The sequence below is a fragment of the Oreochromis niloticus genome, linkage group LG7, assembly GCF_001858045.2.
Source record: "Oreochromis niloticus isolate F11D_XX linkage group LG7, O_niloticus_UMD_NMBU, whole genome shotgun sequence".
NCBI classification, from domain to species: domain Eukaryota; kingdom Metazoa; phylum Chordata; class Actinopteri; order Cichliformes; family Cichlidae; genus Oreochromis; species Oreochromis niloticus.
In genome coordinates, this window is record NC_031972.2 from 63,762,764 (window position 1) to 63,790,525 (window position 27,762).

At 40.3% G+C, this 27,762-nt stretch overlaps 1 protein-coding gene and 1 non-coding gene across 2 annotated transcripts; both read right to left on the minus strand.

Annotated features, from left to right (window-relative positions):
* Positions 1–3,293: 3,293 nt before the first annotated feature.
* Positions 3,294–25,018, minus strand: cbln1 (cerebellin 1 precursor). The gene is made up of 4 exons (XM_003458070.5): positions 24,659–25,018; positions 24,198–24,521; positions 22,861–22,980; positions 3,294–5,739 (listed from the first exon to the last, which is right to left on the minus strand). Exons 2-4 carry the CDS (start codon positions 24,453–24,455, stop codon positions 5,542–5,544), a joined length of 576 nt encoding a protein of 191 aa, XP_003458118.1. The 5' UTR covers positions 24,456–24,521; positions 24,659–25,018; the 3' UTR covers positions 3,294–5,541.
* trnas-acu (transfer RNA serine (anticodon ACU)) lies at positions 12,923–13,004 on the minus strand. The gene has a single exon. It is a non-coding gene; the product is annotated as a tRNA-Ser (tRNA).
* Positions 25,019–27,762: the final 2,744 nt, after the last annotated feature.

The following is a 27,762-nucleotide window of genomic DNA, read 5'->3' on the forward strand; positions in this document are numbered from 1 at the left end:
TACCTACAGCATGTTCTAATCGCTCTAATAGGATATTATGGTCAACAGTATCGAACGCAGCACTGAGGTCTAGCAGGACAAGCACAGAGATGAGTCCACTGTCAGAGGCCATAAGAAGATCATTTGTAACCTTCACTAAAGCTGTTTCTGTGCTGTGATGAGCTCTGAAACCTGACTGAAACTCTTCAAATAAGTCATTCCTCTGCAGATGATCTGTTAGCTGTTTGACAACTACTCTTTCAAGGATGTTTGATATGAAAGGAAGGTTGGAGATTGGCCTATAATTAGCTAAGACAGCTGGGTCTAGAGATGCTTTTTAAGTAAAGGTTTAACTACAGCCACCTTTAAGGCCTGTGGTACATAGCTGATTATTAGAGATAGGTTGATCATATTTAAGATTGAAGAATTAATTAATGGCAGGACTTCTTTGAGCAGTTTTGTAGGAATGGGGTCTAAAAGACACGTTGATGGTTTGGAGGAAGTAATTATTGAAGTTAACTCAGAAAGATCAATTGGAGAAAAAGAGTCTAACTTAACATCGATGGTATTAAAAGTAGCTGTAGATAATATTACATCTGTGGGATGATTATTGGTAATTTTTTCTCTAATGATAAAAATTTTATTTGTGAAGAAGTTCATGAAGTCATTACTAGTTAACGTTAAAGGGATTGTTGGCTCAGTAGAGCTCTGACTGTTTGGCAGCCTGGCTACAGTGCTGAAGAGAAACCTGGGGTTGTTCTTATTTTCTTCAATCAGTGACGAATAGTAAGATGTTCTGGCTTTGCGGAGGGCTTTCTTATAAAGCAGCAAACTATTTCTCCAGGCTAAATGATGATCCTCTAAATTTGTGACACGCCATTTCCTCTCCAGCTTACGAGTTATCTGCTTTAGGCTACGTGTTTGAGAATTATACCACGGAGTCAGGTACTTCTGATTTGAGACCTTAGTTTTCACAGGAGCTACAGTATCCAGAGTCGTACGTAGTGAGGAGGTAAAATTATTAACAAGATAATCGACCTCTGTTGGAGTAGCGTTCAGATAGCTGCTCTGCTCTGTGTTGGTACAGGGCATTGAAGATGATAACAGTGGGTGGATTATATTCTTAAACTTAGTTACAGCACTTTCAGAAAGACATCTACTTTGATAAAGTCTACTCTCCACTGCTGTGTAATCAATTATTGTAAATGTAAATGTTATCAGGAAATGATCAGACAGCAGAGGGTTTTCAGGAAACACTGTTAAATGTCCAGTTTCTATGCCATATGTTAAAACAAGATCTAGAGTGTGATTAAAGTGGTGGGTGGGTTCTTTTACATTTTGAGAGAAGCCAATTGAGTCTGATAACAGATTAAATCCCATGTTGAGGCTGTCATTTTTAGCATCTACATGGATGTTAAAATCACCCACAATAATTATTTTATCTGAGCTGAGCACTAAATCAGATAAAAAGTCTGAGAAATCAGAGAGAAACTCTGTGTAAGGCCCAGGTGGACGATAGATGATAACAAGTAAGACTGGTTTCTGAGTTTTACAGCTGGGGTGGACGAGGCTAAGCATCAGGCTTTCAAATGAATTAAAAGTCTGTCTTGGTCTTTCGTTAATTAATAGGCTGGTGTGAAAAATTGCTGCTCAGATACTATATGTTGTAAATACTAATGTCACAAAACTGTAGTTGTAGTATTTATACTTCTGATTGATACTTTCTTTGATGAAAACAAACAAAGCTCCTTTACGAGGTAAAGGGTAAACTCCCTTTAGTTTCCCAAAGATTTCGGTAAACTCTTTGGGAATCTAACATTTATTCACTTGGCCTGCTCACTTTTTCTCAGAGCTCCATGATCAGATTCAACCTTGTCTCGTGGCCTTCTGCTGATTATAGGCCCAACAGATGGTTGGCTTAGCATAGACTGCAGATATAGAGGAGGTTGATGCCCAGTAAAATCAGTCACAAAGAAGCAACAAAAACCTCTGTGTGATTTCTTTGGTCGCCAGCAGAATGTGGTGGTCTCCTGTGTCTTGCATGAAATATGGCCTCTGGGTGTAACTTTTACTTTGAAGGCAAAAGAAATTTCCATTTCCAGTTTGTAGTTGGCTCGGATTTGCAAGCAAGTTGGCATCTTCTGTGCAACTGAGAGCAACCAAAGAAACTGCCGGGATGTTTTCCGAGGAGCACTATATACCCATTTGCGGTATCTCCACTCATGAAATACGCATGCTGTGGTTACCAGAGGTTCACTGACCGGTTCAAAGGCCTGTGCGGCTCAAGCCTAAACTAAGCAGTTGCACATGCCAACCTGCGATCACTTGTTGCCTTTTTATTAAATGTGGGGAGTGAATGAGAAACAGAGAGAAAGAAGAACAAAGGAAGTGTGTCGAGAAACAAAAGACTGCTTCATGTTTTATCTGCCACAACATTTGCCAATGTAGAATTTGGAAAGAAGATGTAGAAGAAAAGAAATGCCACTGAAATGGGTCTGAAAAGAAGGAGACAGTGAGACAGATGCACAGAACAGAAGAAAGTTAAAGAAAAGATGTGTAAAGAGGGAATACAAGGAGAATCAAGTGTTGGAAAAACAAACGATGAACGGAGGACATGACTTCGGATAAAAAAGAACAGTGAAAGCAGGAAGAACAGGAGGAAGGAGGGATCAGGAAGAAGACACAAGATGATGTTGATGTGTGCTTGTTATTCCAGCACTAATTTTCCCCCTGGAGCTCATTAGAGTCTGGAGAGAAACAAACCACAAAACCTTAAAAACCAACAGAGTGGGGAGAGAAAGAGAGACAGAGTGGGGTGAGAGAGAGTGTATGATCATAAAAAAGCAGTAAATGGAAAAGGAGGAATGAGAGTGAAGGACCAGGGGAGACAGAAAGGAGGACAGAGGTAGTGGAGAAGAAGACAAAAGTAGAATTAGGGATTTAGTGTGTGTTTAAGGTGACTCGCTGAAAAGATCCAGAGGTCCAAAACACACACACATGCACACGGACACACACATGCACACACACGCACACACAGTTAAAAGCAACTTTTTGAAAAACTCTGTTATATTTAGAGCATCTTTTCAGTTAAATAAGTTGCCTTATGCAATTAGAGAATTGGCTTCTATTCATAATTTTAAAAATCACTTAAAAGCCTATTTAGGCAGCTTCTAATTTATTGTAAATATTGTAAGAGGGTAATGTCATTTGTAATGGAAATTTGTGTATTTTGTCTTAGTGTTATTGATATTTACATGCTTATATTTTCACAATTGTAAAACCTTACTGTGGATGTAAGAGCCAAATTATGCAGATATTTTGCATCCACTTTATTGTGTAATATTTTATTTGATTGTATTTGATGGTTTGGGCCCCAGGAAGACTAGCAACCACTGTCGTGGAAGCTAATGGGATTCCTTATAAATAAACAAATAAACAAACATGCACGTGCACACGGTCATATACAGTGAACACAGCCCACCAATAGACATGTGAGCACATCAGGGATCAGCGAGTTTCTGCTTGTTTTCATGTTTTTCCAGATTGAACAAAATAAAGTATGAGGACAGGCTTAAAGTAGGTTTAAGAAAAATAAAAGTACCATTTAGTTTTATTGATTTCTTCAGAGCAAATAAATAAGAAAACAGTAGATAAATTGATTTGATTGATTCATAAATCAAATATTGTCATAGTCTAAATATTCACATGTAATTTACAGTCAAATAATAATAATAATAAAAGTACCTTTTAGCTATAGTTTATTTTATATAAGTAGTAGTCTCAGCTTTTTAGCCACAACTTGGTTTGACCCAAAACAAAAACAAGAAGCATGTTTTCATCAGAAGAGCAGAATGGCAGCCTCAGATTTCCACACAATCACTAGTAAGTTTCATTTAGAATATTTTTTTCATTACATAACACTGAAGTACGGAAATACAGATACTGTAGTCATCAACCAGATTAAGTTTTCAGTATTAGTATTACCATTATTATCATCTTAAAACCAGGAGAATAGAAACAGTGGCTTAGATTTCATTATATTTATATATCCATTTGTATCTCATCATATATATATGTATGTATATATATATATAGTTTTGTAAAGTTGAAGATTGTTTCATTGTCCACAGTCCACATTGAAGAAAAGCAGGGAAGGATCCGTGCTAGGAGGCAAATGAGTACAGCAGCAGATAAAGTACAGACAAGAGGAAGGGAGGATGGAGGGGATAACAGAGGTGTACAAAAAGGAAGCCAAATCTGCACTTGTGGGTAAACAGCATAGTTAAAGAGAGAAAAAGGATCCTATATGGGGATACAATATCTAAAAAATGGCAGCAGTGATGGGGAGGAAGCAGACTGTGCGGGTGAAAGGACAGGTGCACAGAATGGAGCCTGATTCAGAGTTGTGATTAAAACACTGAAGGAACAAAGTAAAGTATTACTTTCTGTTTGACTATCAGTGTTCGGTTCATTAGATATAGACACCAGAGATTGATGGAGAAGTATTGAGTACCCGACTAGAGAGTGGATACGGTTTATTAAATTGAACTGTTCTGTCATCTCCTCCTGTCTTCTACTGACTTTTGTTCTCCCCAGTTACACTTTGTATACAAGTTTAATGACTACCTACTAATGGACCACGAGTCTTAGTGGGTGGGGTGGCGTGGGGGCACTTGGATGAGTGTAGATTGGTTTTGCCAGCAAAAAACTTCAGTTTACTGTAGGAAAATGTCGTTGCCCAAACACACACAGCAAAGTATTTAACCCATGTTTTCCTAACCTTGACCCTACTGCTACGAGTGCTGAACCATAACCATTACAAAGCTGAATCCTGCTACGTGCTAAATAATGAAGAGGAGAAACAGATGTGTGTTTAAAGAATAAATGGTACATTTATCATGATTATAATAATAAATAAAAGGATAGCCCCTGATTCTGTGATCAGACTTTACTGTTTACACTCTAAAAATTATAATTTGGCGTCGGGGGAAGAGGCTGATCCAAAATCAGTGGCGTTTATGTCGAGCATGAGAAAAACACAAACACACATATGGGCACAGTAAACTGGGGTTAGCAAGGAATAGTTGCTCAAGTAATACTGGTCAAAGCTTATGCTGATGGCGATCGATGAAGAAATGATGGGATTGGTGACTGTGGGGACGGGAAGGAGGGTTACACCTGGGCTTCAGAACACTCTGGACCATATCAGTGATCGATTGCGTCTGTCAGCAGAGAATAGAAAAGGTTTTGGCTGTCCAAAGCTGCAGTCAAGCCACAGAGGAAACAGAGGGAGGAGAAGGATGCATGAAAGGATGGATGAAAAGAGGAAGCAAAGTGAAGAAGCTGACCGTGCACTCTCACGTGCCGGCTCTGTAACTCTCTCACATCACACCACGCTCATATCTGTCTAACATCTCATCCTTCCCCTGCAGCGTCCCAGACACAAGTCTGTTGTCTCGTTTCCCTCCCATCTTAACCATGTCCATCTTCCTTTTGCTTTCCAGCTTGCACCAGCTCGCCCTCCTTTGTTTCCATCCTTGCACCTCCTCCTCCTCTTCCTCTCTACATGGGGAACACCAGGAAGCCTGAGAAGGTGGAGTATTTCCATCCTCCCATTAGGTTTCCTCTCTCCAATTTGAGGTAGGCCCGGTCTCCCTTCTCCATCTGGATCAGAACACCATTGCTGGCTGCCTCGCGCGTCACGTCCTGGTCCCCGGCAAATGCCGAAATCACTGGCCAACCGTTGTGCATCAGGCTCACCTGGATGAAAAGGACAGACGGCGTATAAAATGAAAAGCGGGGAAAAGAGACAAACAGTCCTCAAGTTGCTCACAGAAGCAGGAACATATGGCATGGCAGATTTCCAAAACACTCAGTACAATAATGATGCTTCCATGTGGATTAACAGCATCGTATTTCTGGACTTTTTAGTTGCCATATTTTAAAGACGAAATGCATGCAATGATTTCATTTGAAGCTTTGTGCTCTGCACATTATCCACTTAGAAAGACTTAACAGAGATATGCGCACAAACACTCACACAGTGTCCGACCCAACAAATGTTTCAGTGGGGAATAACATCTTCTTCTTCTTACAGAGAGACGAAGCTGTGAGCGATGTGTCCCCTCCCTCACCAGGCCGGGCAGTGTTCAAACCTGACAACGGCTTTCATCGCTTCGCTTCTGAGCTACAGCAGAAAAACAAGCGCTCCCTAGATATATTTTTCCCCCTTACGCTTCACTTAAACAAAATCATTGATTCATTCTACCTCTGGTACCTGCAAACGTCTGTTTATGCAGGATCACGCTTTATAAACCCTGTGAGATTACAGACCGTCCTGTGAGAAGTCTCACTGCAACCTGATAAGAGAAGCAACACAATGTTTCTGTTGTACTGCCTTTCTTCAGGTTCTTGTACGAGTCTTGTTTTTTACAACACTGAGGGTGGCTGATGTGAGTTTGTTGTGTCATGCTCCTATTTTAAAATACAATCATAAGATGTTTAAATGTGCCTAAAACTAATTATTTTCTGCAGGAATCACTGACGTGAAAAATAGATTTTAAAAAGTATTTATTAATGAGAATAATGACTGCTGCTGATAGCTCGGTCTCTAGCTTACACCAGGCAGTATACATGCGAGACGCTTTCACCATGCTGTGTGCAGTGAAGCTCCTCACCGGGTGAAACTGTCAGCCTGGAGTTTGACTGTTTCAAAAAAGGAGAAACTGAAGCTGCAGGAAATGTGTTGGGTTTTTTGGTCACACCAACACAACTTGATTTTCCCCTCTCTCCCAAAATGAAATTCAACTTAAAAGTTTGCTTTTTTGACCTTTTCTGATCTGATGGAGACCCAGAGTACACTGCAGAGGCAGACGTGCAGGCTAGTTAATAATCTAGGAATCTATTGGAGGCTGGAAATGTCAAAGAATGACCTTGAAAGGGCAATCAGCCATCGATATCTCATTTTTCTCCAAGTAAAAACTTTATGGTCATACCTAATACACGAATCAGTAAATGTAACAGAATATATTGTATTTGAAACTGGTGGACAACTTCTTGGATGGGTAGATGGATTAAAAGATGGATTGGGCGCTCTTAAAACTCCCAACATATATTGTCATTTGCCTCCTGGTGCACAGAAACAACATGCTGGCTGTTTGTTTCTGTCCAGGTCACTCTGGTGTAGTGTTTTCATTTTCAACAAGCTGACTGCAGTTACGTTAACTGTGCACATGATCTTTACAGTATGGACATCAGGGAGAAAAACTGTTTTCAGATACAGATTTACACCTGAGCGCTAAACATGTCAAAATATTTCTGTTTGCTCTCGAGGTAAAAAACTGTAAAACTGTCACCAACTGATGGAACACAGTCATAAACATCCCATAATTATACACTTATCCAAGTCATTCTGCCTGATGGTCAGGAGAGTGTGTGTGTGTGTGTGTGTGTGTGTGTGTGTGTGTGTGTGTGTGTGGGCAGGAGATGGAGAGCCTGTCAGAGTCAAGGGCTCTCTTGGCCCAGCACTCCTCTTAATAGCAAACTGAACATGGCGACTCAGACTGTATCTGCATGTGTGGGTGCGCGTGTGCAGCTTTGAACAGTCAGCTTGTGAATCTGATGGAAAACACTCAGACTATACTGAAATAATTTTTTTAATTGTTACAAAGGAAACGCGGCACAGGTCACGGACAAATTTACATTTCACTATCGGCTGAAAACGCAGTCGCTGAGTTTAACACAGGAAGCCGTTTGGTTCTGTTTATGTGAGACTGCAGCACTCACCAACAGTTTATCTCCTTTCATTCCCCCGTACCATCGGGCCAATAAGCTCGGCCTTTATTACACCAGATAAATGTGAATTATTTGCTTTTACATTTAAAATGAAATATTAGCAGAAAGACAGATTTGTTGCCACGCGTAAAATATCACTCGTAACCACTCGCTAAAATAATCGTAGATCTCAGGCTAATATATGTGAGACATTGGGCAGATTTCAATTTCATAAAATTAAAATTTCATCAGTAAAGCTGAAATTAAATTCACTGCTGACACCAAACGTTTTTTTCCATCTCTGACTGTGCTGTACATCACAGTAACAGGGTTACTAACAGGGTCATGTGTTGCTTCTCCCAAAGTCAAAAACCAACAGACTTAAAAACTCCTTTGTCCCACAGGCCATCAGACTGTTTAACTCCTCACTGGAGGGGAGAGGGAGGGGAAACAGGGGGACAAGGGAGGGCGGGAACAACTGAGCTGTAGGTGCTTTTTTACACTGTGCAATATTTTTGTTTTTTTGTTTGTTTTTTGTTTTTTTCTTATATTCCACTGTGCAATAATCACTGTGCAATATACTCACTCAAATGAGCAATCCTATTTATCCATATTGTATATTCTGTATCTATATATGTGTATATGTGTATATATGGTGTATTTATGCTCATATCCTTACTCTCATTCCCCTTATTGTATCTGTAACATGCAACTTCTTTCAGTGCTTTGCTACTGGAAACTGAATTTCCCGGAGGAACCCACCCGAGGGATTAATAAAGTTTCATCTAATCTAATCTAATCTATGTTAGGGTCATGTTAGGATTAGGTTTGGGTTATGTTAGGGTCATGTTAGGGTTATGTGAGGGTCATGTTAGGGTCATGTTAGGGTTAGCTAAGTAGCTGAAGAAACGTGTTGCTGTCACTTCACCTGGGCTGTCCCCATCACTGTGTGTGTCCCACAGAGCAGAGAGGCTGAAGCTCAATAATAAAGTATATCACAGCATCGTTCTGACTGTCGTTATCAACCTTTGGAGAAAAAAATCAGGGTTTACGTGTAATCAATTATATTCATATATGGACGCAGTTTGGAGACATCCAGTTTGTTGCAGCTGTGAAATCTTTGCACTGTTGAAGCTGTGTGTCTGCTGTCCACTGATGAAGCTGTGATCACTGTTTGCACTATTAAGGAATACTTAAAGAAGTGCTAACAATGTGTCCCAAGTTAGTCACAGACTTATTCTGATGAGGATTGGGCTGATAAGGTTACACTGACGGCATCACTACAGCAGCTGCTTTACTAAAAGAATCAAACACACTGAACAGCTCCAGATAGAAGGAATCCTGGATTTTTGAGTGTTTTATAGCAACATTTACCTTTTTAACATAGAATATATAAGAAAAGTGACCAACATTTACTGAAAATGCTACATTTGCCCTTTCATCTACACGGTTGGTAACAGAATCTAAACACAACACAATATCAAATATGATTGTCATCATTATTATATTAGAGGACAGCGGTTATGTTTGGGTTAGGTTTGCGTCATGTTAGAGTTAGGGTTTGGGTCATGTTTGGGGTAGGTCAGGGTTAGGTTAGGGTTAAGGGGGAGACTAACCAGAGGAAAGCGATGGAGGTGTGTCGGTATGAGAGGAGAGTGTGTTCTATGTGGCCGTCTAACCTCAACTTTGAACATCCAGTAAAGTTTCAAACAGCAGTCAGAATATTAAATCACTTCAGCATCTTTGCATTAATTGAGCTAAAAAGATATCTGGAAGTTATAAACAGACATGGTAGTTTAAGTGCACTCAGCAATTTTTAATTGTTATTAACACACCTAAAGTATTAAACTAAATTGAAGGTTATAGGAAACTATATTTGATGAGTGATGGTCTTAATCAAGCTAAACCTTCTCATCAGATTAAAAGCACCGACTTCTTTCCAGTGATGAAGGACTGAATGGTGGGGTAGACAGCAAAGACATTTTAGTGAGCAAAATATTAAATATAAAGTCTGTAAAACAAAACTTTTTCTCAGAGGTGATCAGGTGTAAAATCCTCCCTTAGTTATGCTGCAATAGACGTAGGCTGCCGGGGATTCCCATGATGCATTGAGTTTTTCCTTTCCAGTCACCTTTCTCACTCACTATGTGCTAACAGACCTCTCTGCATCGAATCATATCTGTTATTAATCTCTGTCTCTCTTCCACAGCATGTCTTTATCCTGTCTTCCTTCTCTCACCCCAACCAGTCGCAGCAGATGGCCCCGCCCCTCCTGAGCCTGATTCTGCCGGAGGTTTCTTCCTGTTAAAAGGGAGTTTTTCCTTCCCACTGTCGCCAAAGTGCTTGCTCATAGGGGGTCATATGATTGTTGGGTTTTTCTCTGTATTTATTATTGTGCTATCTACTGTACAATATAAAGCGCCTTGAGGCGACTTTTGTTGTGATTTGGCGCTATATAAATAAAATTGAATTGAATTGAATTGAATTAAAACAGCAACAGATCAAACTTTGACAAATGTATCCCTAACCGTGGTTGATGGCCTTCTGAGATTCATTCACAGAATAGAAACTCTAACTGTATCTCATGGATGGCATCCATTCATCTGAGACGCTGCCTCAATGTAGTGCTTACATTTAAAGAACATCATGTACACAACAAAAATATCTCTATGAACAGCTAATACCCGGACTGATGAGGCAATTTTAATCTATACGCCGGGGATGCACAATCTAGACATTTTTGCTGATAACCAGTGATTTCCTTTGACAATTCATCTGATGACACTGTCACAGACACCTGCAGTACTACTGTATGTGTCTAACTGGAGGTGAAGTTTCACATTTCTATTGCAACTCCAAACCGTGAAAAAGAAAAATGCTGCATTAGTGCGTGCATTGATTGATTGTAATCATTACTCTGTTTCCAAGAGTCTTCAATCCCTGAAGAAAGATGAGCCTGGATTGCTTCAACACAAATATGCTAATATCAACACTGGATCCCATCCTGCTATGCAAGCTTCATCAATATCTGCATCAACTGATCCTTGAGTGATAATGTCCTAAGGAAACAAGTACAGAAGCAGAGAAATCTAATGCACCTCTAAGTCGGACACATTACTCTTCGTTGATGCTTGATGAATGTATGAACTTGTATTTTATGTACGAACTCTTTCTTGTTTCAAATAAAAAACATCAAGTACTTCCTCCACCTCGTCGAATATCAAGCTGGGCCCAGTATACTTAGAATACAGATGAGGATCACAAAGCTAAAGAGGACATTTTATGTGGAGAGATGCATCCGGAGACTCCGGGTTAGCCTTATTAACCTTCATATCGTAATATAAAATAATCATTAGAAGGGGAGAGACAGGAGAAGCAGAAGAAAACCAGGCAAAGATATCAGGATGGGAACACATACAGATGAAAAACAGATGAAGAGTAGGCCATTAAACACAGGAACAGACAGAAAGACAGCAGAGACGGAGGGGGGACATGGTTCATGCCCAGTGTGCGTGTAATGAAAAGAAAGAAAAAGCCAGCATCACTACATCACTCCGTTACCCTCAGATAAACACAAGAGCACACACAACTACCCAGCCATTCAACCAAGTCACTCCTGGGGACACCTACAAACCAAGCCTCCATCCCTCCAGTCCCACACGGTTCCCCACATATACATGAAACACACACGTGCTCTCTCTTACTGTCAAAATGTGTTCCCCTGCTGTCCCTGCAGACCTGCAAAATTCAAACATGGGCAGGCTTTTCTATCAGTTAGAATCGGGGGGGGGGGGGCTGCACGTACTCTGTTAAAACACAATGATAGGACAATGAGGGGACAGTGCCAAGTGGGGCTCCAACATGTGAGAGACAAGAGCAGCTAACAAATCATTTGATAGCTTGATGATAATTTTAATTCAGACTGTAACACATGAGGTCTATGAACAAAAGACATATGAATAAAGTCATGTTTTCAGATTTGGATGTGTTTCTGTGTTTCTGACAGGGTCAGTGATGTATGGCTCTAATAAAGCTGTGACAGTGGCTTTGGAAAGATGAGATTGTGGTCAGCACACACACACACACACACACACACACACACACACACACCTGTACAAATAAAAAAACACATTGGCTGTGCTTGTGTGTGGCCATCTACCCACCCCACCCACACACACACTTTCAGCTACACCTACACCCATTCAATTAGCAACCATAAATATAAAAGCATGATAATAGGGCTTCGCGTCATGTCAGGCCGCGATCGATCTGCATTCATTAATGCATAAGCACCAATTAACTGGCTGAGTAATGGAAAGGAGAGACAGAATAACGAAGGAGAGTGAGGAGAACGAGGAAGCGCAGAGAAAGGAAAGAGAGACGGCTGCACTGGCAGGAGGATGTTGGAGAGGGCCGAGAGAGAGCGAAGACAGAATCTGTCGTTCTCTATGTAAATAGAATTTGTCTGACGTCTCAGTGCTGCACTTAATGTTTAACGACACGATGACATCCTGTTATTGCATCATCAATTCCTGTCCGGTTGTCTGTCTTGACATGACAATGATACTCTTCTGGTTGTCCCCCACCCTCTTTCTCTCTTTCTCTGCACCCTTTTCATCTTTCTTGTTTTCAACACGCTTCCTTTTCTCTCATCGGTACATCTTTTTCTTTCCCTTCTTTTTCCCCACTGGATCTTTCACATTTTCATTTTCATCCATACATTACAGAGACAGAGACAGAGTGATGATACATAAGCTACATAATGGTGCATCTGTCTGAGGACTGTGACACCCCCGTCTTTAAAACAGCAAGTCTCCAAAGTTTTCTAAAGTTACTACAGGGTCATTGTGAAGATGGCTAAAGATAACAAAAACAAAAGAAGCCACAATATTCTGTATGCACTCTAAGTCGAAGTGCATGCAAGTGCCTCTCAAATCATTTAGTGATAATATTGTTTGAGAAACGTTGAAAATATTAATTGGCCCACTCCTATTAGTTAGCATCCACCCATTCATTTCCCTACACAGCAGCATAAGCAGAGAAGCTTAGACCTCCCCATCCACCTCCTCCAAGCCGAGCGATGTCATCTCTGTCAAACTAGAGGAATATATAGAAAACAGGAGAAAGGCACAGAGCAAAAGAATTTGGTCTGAGTGCAGAAGAGGATCTACGATGAAGATGGGATTCAAACCGATGCCTGCAAAGCACAACGGATTAGTAGTCCATCGCCTTAACCACTCAGCCACCTCATCAGACAGCTTCTGTCCTTCGAGCCTGGTTCTGCTGGAAGTTTTTTCCTGCTAAAAGGGAGTTTTTCTTTGCCACTTACACCAAGTGTTCGCTCATAAGGGGTCATCAGACTGTTGGGCCTTTTCTCTATGATTGTAGCATCTTTATCCTTTAATAATGAAAATGAAACACCTTCAGCTGATTGCTGTGATTTGGCTCTGTGTAAATAAAACAGAATTGAAATGAAATCGAATTTAAATCAAATGTAAATGTAAACGGGTAGTCTGCCCCACCCACTGTCAGGATAATGGAATAATCCTGAAAGGCTCTGTTTTCTCTGTGAAAGGAACATCAGTGACGTTTTTAACCAGTGAAGGATGTTAACACGTTAGCACATTAGTCATGACAAATGACCAGCATGAAAACAACAGCAGTTCCTGGTATAACACAACATTAACAGAAGGACTAGTGATAACAGCCACAATAGGAATATTCATAGATAATTACAGCAGTACCACTTCTTAATGGATGAACAGTAAATCTGAGGTTTCTGGCTAAACTCAGTAAATTGATCATTTCCACTATCATGCTTTGCATTTTGGGGGAGAAAGCATTCACTGTTTCACAAGCTGAATCATTATGTGAATGTGGAGCATGTTTGCTGTTATTTAGGTCATCTCTGTGTGTTTATTTTGTGCTATGGACCATCTTCTCTATTTTCAGATTTTCTGCTTTTGTTGATGCACCTTTTCATTAGATTTTGAGGAAACAGTAGCTGCTTTCTCGAATACAATACGGAAAAAGAATCTCAAAGTGGCTGATGGCTGTGTTTTGTAATCATTTAAAAAAGGCATTTTTTACCATTCCAGATGAAATATGTACATAAAAGGAACTCAGAGACAAAGCTGTGTGTGCAGAACGACTGTATGCTGCTAATTTGAAGTTACGATTGCAAACCAAGCTACAACTGTGCACCCAGTATAACCAGAGCATTATTGTTCCCAACGCGTGACATACGATTTGTCACAGTCGTCGGTATGTTATGAGAATGTGTTGGTATAACAGTCATATATTAGAAAAAGCACAGAAAAAGTTATTGTGTAGTTATTGTTCACTCGGATAACAAATAATACACAAATTATTCTGAAGCACTCTAACACAAAAAACCAGAATTGGCCTCTCCAGTCTTCAGATGTATTAACTCAGTGATCACTGCTGCTTCTTCTCCTTTGCCAGCTGTCTGACTGTCACTGTCCTTAATTTCTGCTTCAGTACATCTGATTGTTTTCGTTTGATAGCAGGAAGCCTCATTAGGAATGAATTTCCAGATGCCTGAAAACAGGCACAGAAGAAATGATTCACTGACCAAAGCAGGTACAGAACGTTTGAAAGAAAGCACACAAACTCTGTGGTCACAAAGTTTAACTAAAGAACTATTTGACCCTATTTCAGCATTACTTAATTACGTTTACATCTTAACATGAAGTCTTTTTGATCCTATTTTCTGTATTAAAGGGTCAAAATAAGGAAACTAGCAGCTGTTATACCAAATTTTGTCACAGCTGACTAACAATGTTTTTCACCTCAGTCTCATGCTAAGCAGGTATGAGGGTGTTCGGTAACGCGTCTCTGGGGTCATCTCCTGGCAGTTCAAACTTTTAATACCCAGAGAAAACCAAAATGTGTAATCTGTTGTTGTCTTCTACCACACTAACTTTATTTGTCCTGTCACACTGAACAGTGGGACCGTTTGGCCTGGCGCATGTGTTTCATTGAGCTTGAAGTAAAAAGCTCCAGAAACGTGTTGCCGTCACTTCACCTGGGCTGTCCCCATCACTGTGTGTGTCCCACAGAGCAGAGAGGCTGAAGCTCAATAATAAAGTATATCACAGCATCGTTCTGACTGTCGTTATCAACCTTTGGAGAAAAAAATCGGGGTTTACGTGTAATCAATTATATTCACATATGGACGCAGTTTGGAGACATCCAGTTTGTTGCAGCTGTGAAATCTTTGCACTGTTGAAGCTGTGTGTCTGCTGTCCACTGATGAAGCTGTGATCACTGTTTGCACTATTAAGGAATACTTAAAGAAGTGCTAACAATGTGTCCCAAGTTAGTCACAGACTTATTCTGATGAGGATTGGGCTGATAAGGTTGCACTGATGGCATCACTACAGCAGCTGCTTTACTAAAAGAATCAAACACACTGAACAGCTCCAGATAGAAGGAATCCTGGATTTTTGAGTGTTTTATAGCAACATTTACCTTTTTAACATAGAATATATAAGAAAAGTGACCAACATTTACTGAAAATGCTACATTTGCCCTTTCATCTACACGGTTGGTAACAGAATCTAAACACAACACAATATCAAATATGATTGTCATCATTATTATATTAGAGGACAGCGATGTTAGAACTGATAGCAGCATATTTTTCCTGGGCTCTGTTCTGGCACTCGTTCCAATTTAATGCAAGTCTCATTCGAGTCAGATGTTTTGGGATATTTGTTGCTGTTTTCTGACATGGTATATTGTAAACAATCAATGAATGATGTCTGAATGCTTCACTTTGAAGAATATGGATTGGCACGTGCTGCCTAAGTGTCATCCACTGGCACAAATGACTGTTTTCTGTTCAAAGCACTCTGATAAGTTGATTTGGTGCTTTTGTGAACAGTTTCTGTGAAAATGATCAAAAATGAAACAGCATTTATTCAAAGATATGGAGGCAACCGGAGCAAAGGTCACAGCTGAACTGTGCACACACACACACAGACCCACACAGGCACAAAAACAGATCTTAACAAATGTCAGCAGATCACACCCGTCTTCATCAATACTGCCTCAGGGAACAACATCATTAACTTGAGGAAACCGCTGGGCAGAGCCTTCAACTGTCTCTTTTTGTTGTTGTTTTTTTCCACTGGTGAAAGTCAGAAAAACATGCAACTCTGGATCTGTTGCCAAATGTCAGACCACATGAAAGATAATTAAGACAGATAATCTGAAAACCCCAACAAGACCAGATGGTCCTACGAGTCTCAAATATTTACATTACACACACCATAAGCCAGAGGAAATTGAATATACCCACAATTCAGCTACTTAAATTATTTATACCACACAAGAAAAAACAGAGTACAAAAAAGACAAACGTCAAAATCAAATAGAAACTGGATATAAAATTATATTGAGCAAAGCACTGAACCTCAGACTAAGTGCCCATCATATCATTATACTACAGACAGTGTGTACTGTCTGTGGTATTAACGCTGTTTCATCTTGCAGACATGCAGACACACACCTTGCGTCTGCTAAATGCAAGAGTTGTTTTTACTGTGGTAATTAACAGGAAGTGGTTTTGTGGTGCAAGTCCAGCCACGAATGGCTAAAAGTATTTTCCTATAATCCTGAGTGCTAAATTTAAACATTGCTCTGTGTTTAAAGAGATGCCAGAGAAATATGTAAATATCCTTTCTTTTCACATTTTGTCCTAATGACTCATTTGTGTTACATCAACCTTGTTCGATTTAAAGAAAATTAATATCCAAAGAACGCCCGACTCCTCCTCTCTTTCACACATGAGCATAAATTCAGTGCAACCTTTGGGAGACTGAGCACATGTTCATTAGATAAATACAACACCAAGCATCTGACTGGCAGACTGTGTGTCAGTGTATAAATCTGTGTGTATCACTTCAATACAATCAAGTTTTAACTGCCACCCTTTTGGTGAGAAAAAGCAAATTCCTCCACAATGTAAGTCATTTAATCGAAAGGATAAAACTGTGCTGTCCTCTGAAGCAGTGAAAACAAGGGTGTGTGTGTGTGTTAACTATAAATGAAAAGGAAAAGCTTAGAAACATCTTCTTTGTTATTAGATGCGCAGAATACAGAACATTTTGTATAAATGTATTCTACATAAATTATAATATTGGTGTAGCTATTAATTACCTCTCATATTTTAACGATGTTCTGTATATTTGCCTGTTTAACACTCTGAATTAATGTACTCCTGATTTGCTAAGACATCACTTCACTCTGGAGGAACACAGTGTTTTCTAATCAAATGCTTCATCTTCTGACAATCGATACCGCCCAACCAAACTCATTAAAATGTCAGAGTGTGCAAAAAATGAATACATGGACAACACTGAAAGGTGACTTTCTGTTTGACCTCCTGGCATATTTTTCACAACACAACCAAAAGGCATAGCTCTGCATTCTTAGATTCTTATTAGTGTCGGCTGACTATTGATGAGTATCAGTTAATTGGGAAATTTGCATGATCTGTAAATTATAATTAGCATAAAGTAAGTCCAAGAATAAAAATGGGTGAAACTTTTGTGCCACAGTAATGCAGATCTAGAGCGGCTTATTAAGGAATGTGTCTCTTGCTTAAAGTATCACCATGGATCCATCCTCACTGTCATTAACACCTGGCACAATTGTTTTTGGCTGGCAAGATTTTTTTCTTCTTGAAACACTTCTATATTTTCTCACCTTTTATGGGGCATTTAAGTGTAACAGAGCCTGATGGAAGCTTAGGAGACAGGAGTGGCTCTGACACAGATCAAAGGTACACAGCTGGAAGAAAACCAAAGCGCAGACACGTGTGTGCTGTAACCATGTAGCTAACAGGACACTACCAAAAATGTACGTTGTTTACAAATGTTGTGATATTTTCACATGAGGGTGGCATTGGATCAAGATCACCCAACGCTCGGGGAAGACGTGTATCAACTTAGTACAATGTGGTGCCTATATAGGGTGACGGTGGTTTTACATTACAGTTGAGCCCTGAATCACAAATCCTAATGGTGGTACCCATTTGGCTTTAAAACGCAGCTGATCGCTGAAATTTGTATGTGTCCTTGTATATGTACCCTTTATATAAAATTTAATACAGTAATTTTTAGATGACCATAACGGTTGGACTGTTGTGAAATAGTAGACCGACTGATTACCTGTAGAGGGTAAACAATGTTCCGGTGTACATACTGCAGACTTGCCTTGATGCCACCCTTATGTGTGTGTAAAACAAGACAACCCCTGAAATATAGTGTTAGTGTAGCTTTCTTTCTGCTTACCCCTGCCATACTTTCAGTCAAGAGAACCTGAGAACACATAAGATGTTAATTTATGTGGCTCTGACTCGCCTCTCATTTCCACTGCATGAAATAAACGCTCTCTGAACCAGGAGCAGAAGCCTATCGTATTTCTATTATTTATTTGTTATATTTCAGGCAGTTCGTTCTGTTCGTGGTGCAACAGATCCATATGCAGTACAGTCTGCTCCACATTAATGCTAGGTTATCTGGATTTCAGTCTATTCTTTTAATTGAAGCTACGTAGCTTAACTTTTTCCCATTTCCAGCAAAAAAATCAAATAAATATTATCATCACGGTACATCGTGCACCATAATTATAATGTCTATTTGTTGACCTTTATCACCATTACCACTAGTGGTAATTTACTGTGCCAATCCTTGTTGTAGTATTTAAAGCAAACAGACCCCTCCTCTCTCTCCTCTGCTCTGCTGCTTCGCCTGAAACATGGCTGAAGTGAGTTACTAATTCAAAAATCTTTGAACCACCATCTTGTGAAGATTCAAACCTCTTTTTTTATGTTGCAACTCCACATTAGATACACTTTGAACAAGTGACAGGTGCTAAATGGCTACAAATATTACGTGTTGGCGCTACACTGGGTGCTGGGGCAGCCTTCAGTTTGAAACAAGCTGTTTTCGCTCATCTTCTTTTAAGGCCAATCGCCCATTTTTCTCCTGACTGGCTCCACCTCACAAACACACAGAATATGTGAACAGCGGATGGGTGGTGCCTCTAGTGGTCAACGCCAGAACTGTGCCTGAGACGACTGAATGAAAAATACTTTGACGTCATCCAAAGTCAAGAAGTGTTAAAGACTTTAAAGTTCAGTTATTAGAAACTTCAGCCATCTTTCATATGGGCGTCTAGCATTTTAACATGAAAGCATCAAAGACCACTTTTTAAACAACGTTTGAACGCTTGTTTGAATTCAGTGCTGAATAGTGTCAGACGAGGCAGCAGGCTCTTTCAGGCCCTAGCTTGAAACTACAACCGTTTGCCATTTTCAGAAATCATTTTTTAATCTTTTTGGCATGATAATTATTTGCCGCATCTTAACACGTACCTCGGTTGAAGTAACACGGCCTCCCATTTTTGTGCTTGTGTCTAATAAATGTGTTATCTGCAGTGGAGAGCCGCACGGAGGAGTCACACTATATTAAATAAACTGTTTGAGGATATTTAAGTACATTTAGAAGGGATGTGGCTTATGCAAATTTTCATCTCAGTGGTGTGTGCACGTATCAATCTTTAAAAGTGTTTTAAAACAGAATTTGCCAACACTTTAATGAAGTGGTGCTTCTATGGGAATACCACAAAAAACGGTGGCCTTATGTAACGCAGTAACATGTATACTGTGAATTTATAGATCATATATAAATATTCTTGGAGTGTATAATTGTCAAAATATACTCTTATTTATTTAAATAGATTTTTAATACTGTACGTTCTAAAAAATAGATTTGACCAAATCTGATTCAAACTATGCTCTTAGATATTGTAATATCTTATCACATGTTACTGTGTAATCAGAATAATTACTTTTTAATGTAACTAATAGCAGCACTGCTCAGAATATGAAGGAGTAGAAATATTTAAAGTTTTGATTGAAATGCTGTTTTTTACTTTTAAGCTTAAACAAATGATAAACTGGCGTTCTTTAAAATATAATTCTTATATTAATTCTATAATTCTTTATAATATAATTCAGATAAATGTGATTTCATGTGTCACAGTAAGTGACGACAGTTACCAACGGTGATGGTAAACATGCGTCTCAGTGTCACTGTGGATGTAGCGGACTAACGTTATATAGGCCCCTGTGGTCTTCTTGCTATAGTGTAGTGAACACGGTGACTGGGTTTTCCGTACTGCATGACTTCTGAAATCGTGTTGAGCAGCACATCTGTACATTTGCTCTCTGTATAGCAATATAAACATCTGTATATAATCTGCTCCTATTGCACTTCTGATTAGATGCAAACTGTATTTCGTTAGCCCGTATTTATACATGTGTAATGACAATAAAGGTGTTTTACTTGAATGACTCCACTCACTTTAAGCTGAGAATAAAAAACTTTGCCTTGGGAATACATGTAGGTGTGTTAGGGACATGTGCAACTACTTGGTCGAAGAGCTATGTGTAAAAAGGTAACATTTCTTATTATTGGGCCGTGTGCTATGAGCAGCTTGAAGTCAAGCCTCTGGGTTTTTGCTCTAAATGGGAAAATCAAAGTAACAGAAAGGCCTATAATACACACAGCGTGAGGCATTTTAGCTTGTTCTTTGTGTCACTTTCAGAGCTACAGGCCGGCTTTGACTTGAGGCTTTTATGAAAGCTACTTCTGAATGCTCACATGCTTAAAATACTGCTGTAAAATATCCCCTTTTTACGTTGTAAAACCAGATGGCAATATATTCTTCATAATGTTCAGCTGGATCTTTTACTAACAAAACTAGGATTGTTCACAGCTCACTAAAATGAATATCCAGTGCAAATTTCACGGAGATAATTGAAACCAATTTTTAAAACAATGCGAACATCTACTTAGTAATAACAAGCTGTTGATAATAGGCTGTGATCCTGTGTTTTGTTAAAGTTGCTGCGCAGTGGTCAAAGAGCTTATTAACCTCTGTCTACTACCTCCAATAATTTTCAATATAGATTATCACAGTTTTCAAAAATGCACCAAAATAAACATCTAATTAAAAATCAGCCTACTGAATCTGAGAGGACTCAGAGTCTACCAACACCTTGTGTGGATATCTTATTGATATTTGAGTTACAGATGTGAAACATTCAGAGTTCATGACGTGGAATTTATTTCTTTTATTTGTTTTGAGTGCTGTGGCACACGTTGGAAATGCAACTCATTTTCACCAGTGGCAAAATATTTCATACCTATACAGTAAGTGATTTTTATAAACACTGTAAATAAGCCCCCTATTAGCCGACACGGATGGCTAGAGCGATAAGAGTTCCCTTTAGATGGGAGAATATGCCGCATTTCATTTTCCACATGTATGTATAATTCGGAGGCATAAAGCAAAGACACCCACATCACCTCTCTGAATCTCCCAGATAAACCGTCAGATCTGTGCACAGGAAAGGACTGATGAGATGGAATAAAATGTTTATCCTTTCCTACATGTATGCAGCATTTGCTAATCAATAGCGACTCGTGATATTTGGCTTTTTACTGTCTCATTTGCTTGTTCTCTTCCCGTTTGGTCCATTATGTCTCCTTTTCTCTTTCATGCATTCCTATCTCTCCTTTCGATTTCTATCATCCCCCATTTTCTCTTTACTTTCATTTTCCTCTCCTTTGTCCTCTCACACCCGTGCGCCCACCCCCTTCTTCTCCATCCCCTTGTCCCTCTTTTTTTTTTTTAATTTACTCTCAACTGCTCTTCTTTTCCTGCTGTCTTTCGTCTCCTGCATGCACCACAGTAGCTGCCTCTAAGGCAATCAAACAGTGGGAGTTTTCAACACAGCAGATGCGCTGGATGGATGGGAGGAGGATGAGTGGAAGAGGTTGAGGGTGAGCAGCACGCAGGCTGGATGCTTGGAGGAGAGAGGACAACCTACACTGGTCTATTTTATGTCAGAAAGCATGCCAGAACAACGCTTTTTCGAAACATCCACAATCAGTTTTCAACAGTTATTGATTTTAAAACGTTTAAGACTTCAGAGAGTTTATGTTGAACAGAACTTAGCGCAAAGCAGGTGCTTTTAAAACTCAAAGTTTTTACTTTTATATCTCGTAGCTATAAATGATAATGTGACAGTGCCAAGAGTCAAGCGTTTGCCATCCAGCATCTTCTGCATACAGGGACACACAAAATGACTGGGATCATGTGGCAAGCCCGACGCAACTTTCCCTCTCAAATATTGCCCCCAAATATTGTTGTTTCTTCCGCTGCCATGCTAATTAATGCAAGACTCCAATAATAATGTATAAGTAGCAAAACATAATGCCAAAGCCTCAGGGAGCCAACAGCATAATTACACAATGGATTAAATTGCAAGACTTACATTGTAATTAACGCTGTGTGGCTTGTAAAGCGTCATCGCGCGCATGTTAAACGCTAGAAATGGGACTGCTAAAGAGCTTCCGATCACTTGACACATCAAAAGAAATGTGGAGACTACAGCTAAGGCGTTATAAGAGGAGTTATTAGTGGGATAAAAGAAGACGTGACGGACCACACTCCAGGCGGCGCATGCGAGTGAGGGTGTGACAAACAAATAAATAGAAAACATGTTACTTCTTCTTAAAACCTGTTTGTGTGTGCTTGAGGGAGAAAATTAAAATGCCTGTCTGTGTTTGCTGTCTTCAAAATCTCTTCTAAATAATCAAAATCTTCCTGCTGTCTCGTTTTGTCAGGGAAACAGACAGAGGGGGATGTCGCTGTCCGTGGTGCTGAAAGTAAAGACACCGGAGCCACGCGCCTCTCGCACTCACCACAGCAGCCCGGTCCTCCTGCTGGTTACACGGGCTTCGTTTGGCTCCATCCTCTGTGCATGTATTGATTAATTATGATTGGCCCAGCAGGTGGCGGAGGGCTAGCTTTCATCTATTAACGGCGGCCTCTGCTGTTATTGTCTCCGGAGAAAGACATCTCAAACATCTAATGACTGCCAGTGCAGCTCACGTTCCACTTATATGGGGCAAGAACATCCAGCTGTCACGTAGTGTGGTCGAAAAGCAGAAAAGCACAGGTACACACACACATACACACGACAAATACACAAACAGGGGTTACCTGTATAGTTTGGCGATTGTAGACTTTAACTACGTGGAAGTTAAAACTGTAAATTCCTTTCCGTGGTGCAATGAAGTTACTTCTCTCTTCGTCAAAATTCCTCCCAACATTTACAAGAACCTGAAAGACAGACAGACAGAAAGACAGACAGAAAGAAATTCACTGATACAACCGCTTTGTCATGCTGTGCGAAATACAACTGCAACCAACTCAAAATATTTTTATTTCAAAATTGACTTGAGGAGGAAACAAACTAATTTGTGCTCCCCTTTGTGAGAAAATGGATTCTTATACAGCCAAATACTTCATCCAGAATTTCTTCTATTGTTTATTTGGTGTGGAATTGACTAATCCATTTAACCCACGTGTTTCTGGAGCAGACACCCTGTTGAGACTCTTGTGCCCCCCCGGCCCCAGACCACACACTCAGATTCACTCATGTAGACGGAAAACTCTCTGCTTTTTATCTGGGATTTTTCTCCTTGTCAGAACTTCTAAACTTTATTGGGACTGGAAGGGAACTTGATTGAGCTTTCAAATGAATTTTTCAATTATGCACTCCTGCAGCCAAATGTCTGATTTTATGGATGGAGGCGAACTATGACGTGAAATTGAACGGCAGTTTGAAGGAGAATTAACCTTTAACGGCAGCCGGGTAGGATCTCACTCTCGTGACCTTCCCTTACTAAATTATTTGGAGAGATGTCAGTTCCCATATCCCACACCGTCAGCTCAAAAAGTTGAGATATTGAAAAACCTTGCATACCTGGCTACACAGCCACTTTACCAATAAAATTTACTACCTAAAAAACGAATCCACAGTCTGTTATCTCCGACAGCCAACACCACCGGAGACACGATGTATCTGCGCACAGCTCCGCCGCTGTGGTATTATCTATCCCCCAAGTTAACCTGGATACTTGTTTTTCGTCTTTCTAATGGTCTTACGCAACATGTCTGTTGACTAAGTGGAGTTTTTATTGCGCACAGTCTAAATTCGTAGTTTGCAGGACCGCGAAGTGGAATATCTGTGGTGGTCTAAGGTGCAGGGGGAAAATGCCAGTTTTATTCCTGACGCCTTTGTGACATCGACTAAATTATATTTTACCCCCACCCCCGCCATCAGTAGTAAAAACTGTCTTCCCAGCATATTAATACAGTTCACCTAAAACAGCACGCATTCTATAGTCACACAATAAAAACAGATCATCTGAAACTTTTGTGTCTTACAACATTTTTTCTTCAGGTTGTAAGAAGATTTAAAACAAACAAACACTGAGCTGGAATCTTTTTTTTTCTTCTCTCTGTCACATTGGATTATATCTTTTGTGTCCTACCCGATCGAAGTAGATGACCATAGTCCGGTTGCTCATCTCGGAGGGTTCGTGGTTGGTGTTCCGGACTGCGGAGAACGCCACCTTTGCGCTTCCCGAGCGCACCGAGATCCCGAGCGCTGTGCCCGTGGGGTCCGAGGTCGGGTTGGAGTCGCACACCACGAGGCACTTTCCCTCCAGGACGATTGGTTCCGTCTCGTTCTGAGCGCGGACCGGACTCGCCGCAAGCCACACGGCACTTAAAAGGCAAAACGCCAGCATACCGGAACCGAGCGGTGAACTTGTTCAGGTCGTCTTCACACCTCAAACCGGGGTGGGTCTATTCCCCTTTTTAAAAAAAAAAAAAAAAAAAAAAAAAAAAAAAAAGTCAGGTAGGAAGAGTTTCCCACTGTTCCCCGATTAACCTTAAAAGGTTCGTTTTACAACTAGGTGCAACTCCGCTTTCTTGGATTTAATTAGCCTACCGTGAACTCCCTGGCGGAGTGTCTCAAACCCAGACGGTTTAGTTTTAGGCGTCTCTGCTCCTTTTTTTTCAACAATTGCTTTTTTAACCCGTATCTCCAGGCGAGTCCCCAGTTTTCACCTGTTCCTTTCCTGTTTTCCCACCTCTCAGCAGCTTATCTGTCACTTGGAAACACAGTAAGGGAGAGTCGTGCGCGCAGCGGAAGGGCCCTGGACGAGTGACGAGGCAGCAGAACTCATAGCGCAGAGGGGGGAGCTCTGTCGCGCGCTTGAATTATTGATATGTGAGATATGAGAGTTTCAAACACAAAAGGCTCAGAAGGGACGCGGCGCGCGAGCGAAAGATGCTCCCGCCCAGGTCCCACTTTTTCTTTTTTTTATCTTTTTTATTTCCACAGACCCCCCTCACACACACACACCCCTCCCTGCCTCTGTAACGGAGACTCATCATCGGATTAGCGCGTGCGCGTCTTCGATATTTTCCAATCACTGCGTGCCGACCGCCCCCTCCCCGCCCCACTACTTGAGATAGCCTCTCTCTCTCCTTTTCTCTCTTTCTGTCCCTCTCCCTGGCGTGCTCCATCCCAAACTACTGCTTCCATTTCTTTTTTACATCTATCTGTCTATCTGTCTGTCTGTCTGTCTGTCTGTCTAACTACAGACAGATAGATGTGTTGCAATAATGCAGAATGTGCCAAATGAGCACCGCTGGGAAATAAAGACATAAACATCACAAGTCCTTTTTTTAAAGATTATCTTAGTGATTTAGTGTCACTGAGTAAGACGTAGACTTTTACTGTCCTGCGGTGGGGGTAGGTGTATCGATGTCCAAAGCATCAATGCATCCAATACAGCGTTTAAAATATCGATGTCGTGTCAATAGAAAAAACATAACTGGATCCTACACATATAAGATCACAGACTGGTTACATGAACCAGTGTTGCAGTATTTTCTGCGACTACTCTTCATATGAAGTATAATCAGAAGTATCTTATATTCCACTCAGTTCATAAGCCATCACGTCACTTACTTCCCTTAGTGAGAGTAGGCCTACATTAGTTCTTTATGGCAGTGTAAAATATTGATATGCGTATGCCACTGCATATTGTGGCTGTGCTTTAAAAATCACACTGCTGTCAGTTTACAGAGGCTTTCTCCTAACACTCTCATTTCTGCACTCTTGGTATTTGTCATGAACCCTAAGCTTGTATTTGGTTGAAGTTCAGAACTGGTGCTCTGCTCGGCTGCTTTATGATGTCTTTGTTTTTAGCTTGTTTATCATATCATTTTGCTCTTTAGTCATGGTTGTATTTTAGTTCGAGTTACTCAGCGCTCCCTCCCTCTGGGTTAAAGTTCACTTATGTTTCAGTGTTTCCTGGTTTTCAGTGTTTGTTGATCGTTTCCTGTGTTGTCTTATGTTTAGTTTTACTTCCATCACTACCTGATTGCCTTTATTATCTACACCTGTGTCTAGTTTGTTTCACCTGTTCCCACTGCCTTTCATTACTATTCGGTGTGTATTAATAGTCCTGTTTCCCATACTGTCTGTTGTGTTACCCTGTGGTCATCCTGCTAGTTAGTTACTGGTATTCCTGTGACATTTGTTACCTGCTGTGGATCTTTTGTTCTTTTGACTTTTGTTTTAATGTCAATATAATGTATTCTCTTGTCCTTCATTTCTGACATATAATTATTGCCAAGGTTCTTAAAGTTAAATAAAAATAAACTAAAAGGTGTGAAGAATCATTCTCATTAACTGAAATAAAAATTAAAAAGTAGAGTTTAAAAAACTGAGAAACTAAAAAACCTGGGAACTAACTAAAAGGATATTGTCTATCCATCCTTTTAAACTTAGCACAAAAAGTAAGGAAATTTGTGTGTGATTATTTCTTTGTTGTGTCAGTGCTTCTTGGCCATAAATCTTATACCACTAGTATAAAAATCTTTACTTCCTCTTAAATGGTGGCACATTTTTAAGGAAAATGTCGGTAGAGCAGCAAAGTTGGGTATGTGGGTTGCACCCATGAAAAACTTCAAGATTTAAGATCTATTATTTGTCACGTACACAGTTATACACAGTTATGTAGAACACGCAGTGAAATGTGACCTGATACGCTCCTCGACTGTGCAAAAAAGAGAGAGAAAACATTATATACAGCAAGTAAGTAGATATATACAAAGAGGACATTATGTACAAAAAGTGAGTGAATTATATACATTAACTTAAATAGAATAAAACAATCTGGAAATTTACAGTTCAAAATTTGGGAATGTACATTATCTAAGTGGGGTGTTAAAGTGACTTGTGCTGGAGTGAAGTCAGAAGGATCAGACATGATATGAGAATATGTGAGTCCTGTTTCAGTCGGTTATGGTTGATTGGGGGGGGATGTCCTACAAACTGGTCAAATCTTCTCTGCCAGTGCCAAAAGAATTTTCTGCATGATTGAAGTTTGAAGAAGCAATACATATTGGATATTTAGCAATTCATGAATTTAACAAACGGGGTCCTAGGTAGCATGTGGAAAAACCATACACCAGGTGTAGGGGAACTCCACACCTCAAGGGCCGGTGTCCTGCAGGTTGTCGATGTGTCCTTGATCCAACACAGCTGATTTAAATGGCTAAATGACCTCCTCAACATGTCTTGAAGTTCTCTAGAGGCCTGGTAACGGACTAATCATTTGATTCAGGTGTGTTGACCCAGGGTGAGATCTAAAACCTGCAGGACACTGGCCCTTCCCCAACCCAGTACACACAGTCACAACAGCCTGGCACCACCTCCTCATGCTGGTCACCAGCTTGGTCACACACTTCAACCAGTTTTTGCCAGCCAGTGTGGTTTTGTTGGTCACTCTGGCATAAATATCACACCCAAGCTGATCGCACAAGTGATCAATGGGGTTGAGGTCAGGACTGCAGGCAGGCCATTCCCTCCACTCACAAATTCTGGAGGTCTCTGACAAACCCCACCCTGAGGGGTTAGGCGTTGCCATCTTTGAGGATAGAGTTGGGTCCCAGAGTGTGGATATATGGAGTGGGCACTGGTAGTAGAATCTCACCTCAATATCTCGCTGCACTGAGATTTATTGCAAATGAGCACTG

What these genes read in the sequence shown, in the direction of transcription:
- cbln1 (XM_003458070.5), bottom strand. Translation starts at nt 24,455, where the DNA reads ATGCTGGCGTTTTGCCTTTTAAGTGCCGTGTGGCTTGCGGCGAGTCCG. An exon ending in TGGTCATCTACTTCGATCGG is followed by an intron (nt 22,981 to 24,197) that starts GTAGGACACAAA and finishes TCTGTCTTTCAG; the next exon opens with GTTCTTGTAAATGTTGGGAG. An exon ending in ACAATCGCCAAACTATACAG is followed by an intron (nt 5,740 to 22,860) that starts GTAACCCCTGTT and finishes CTTTTCATCCAG; the next exon opens with GTGAGCCTGATGCACAACGG.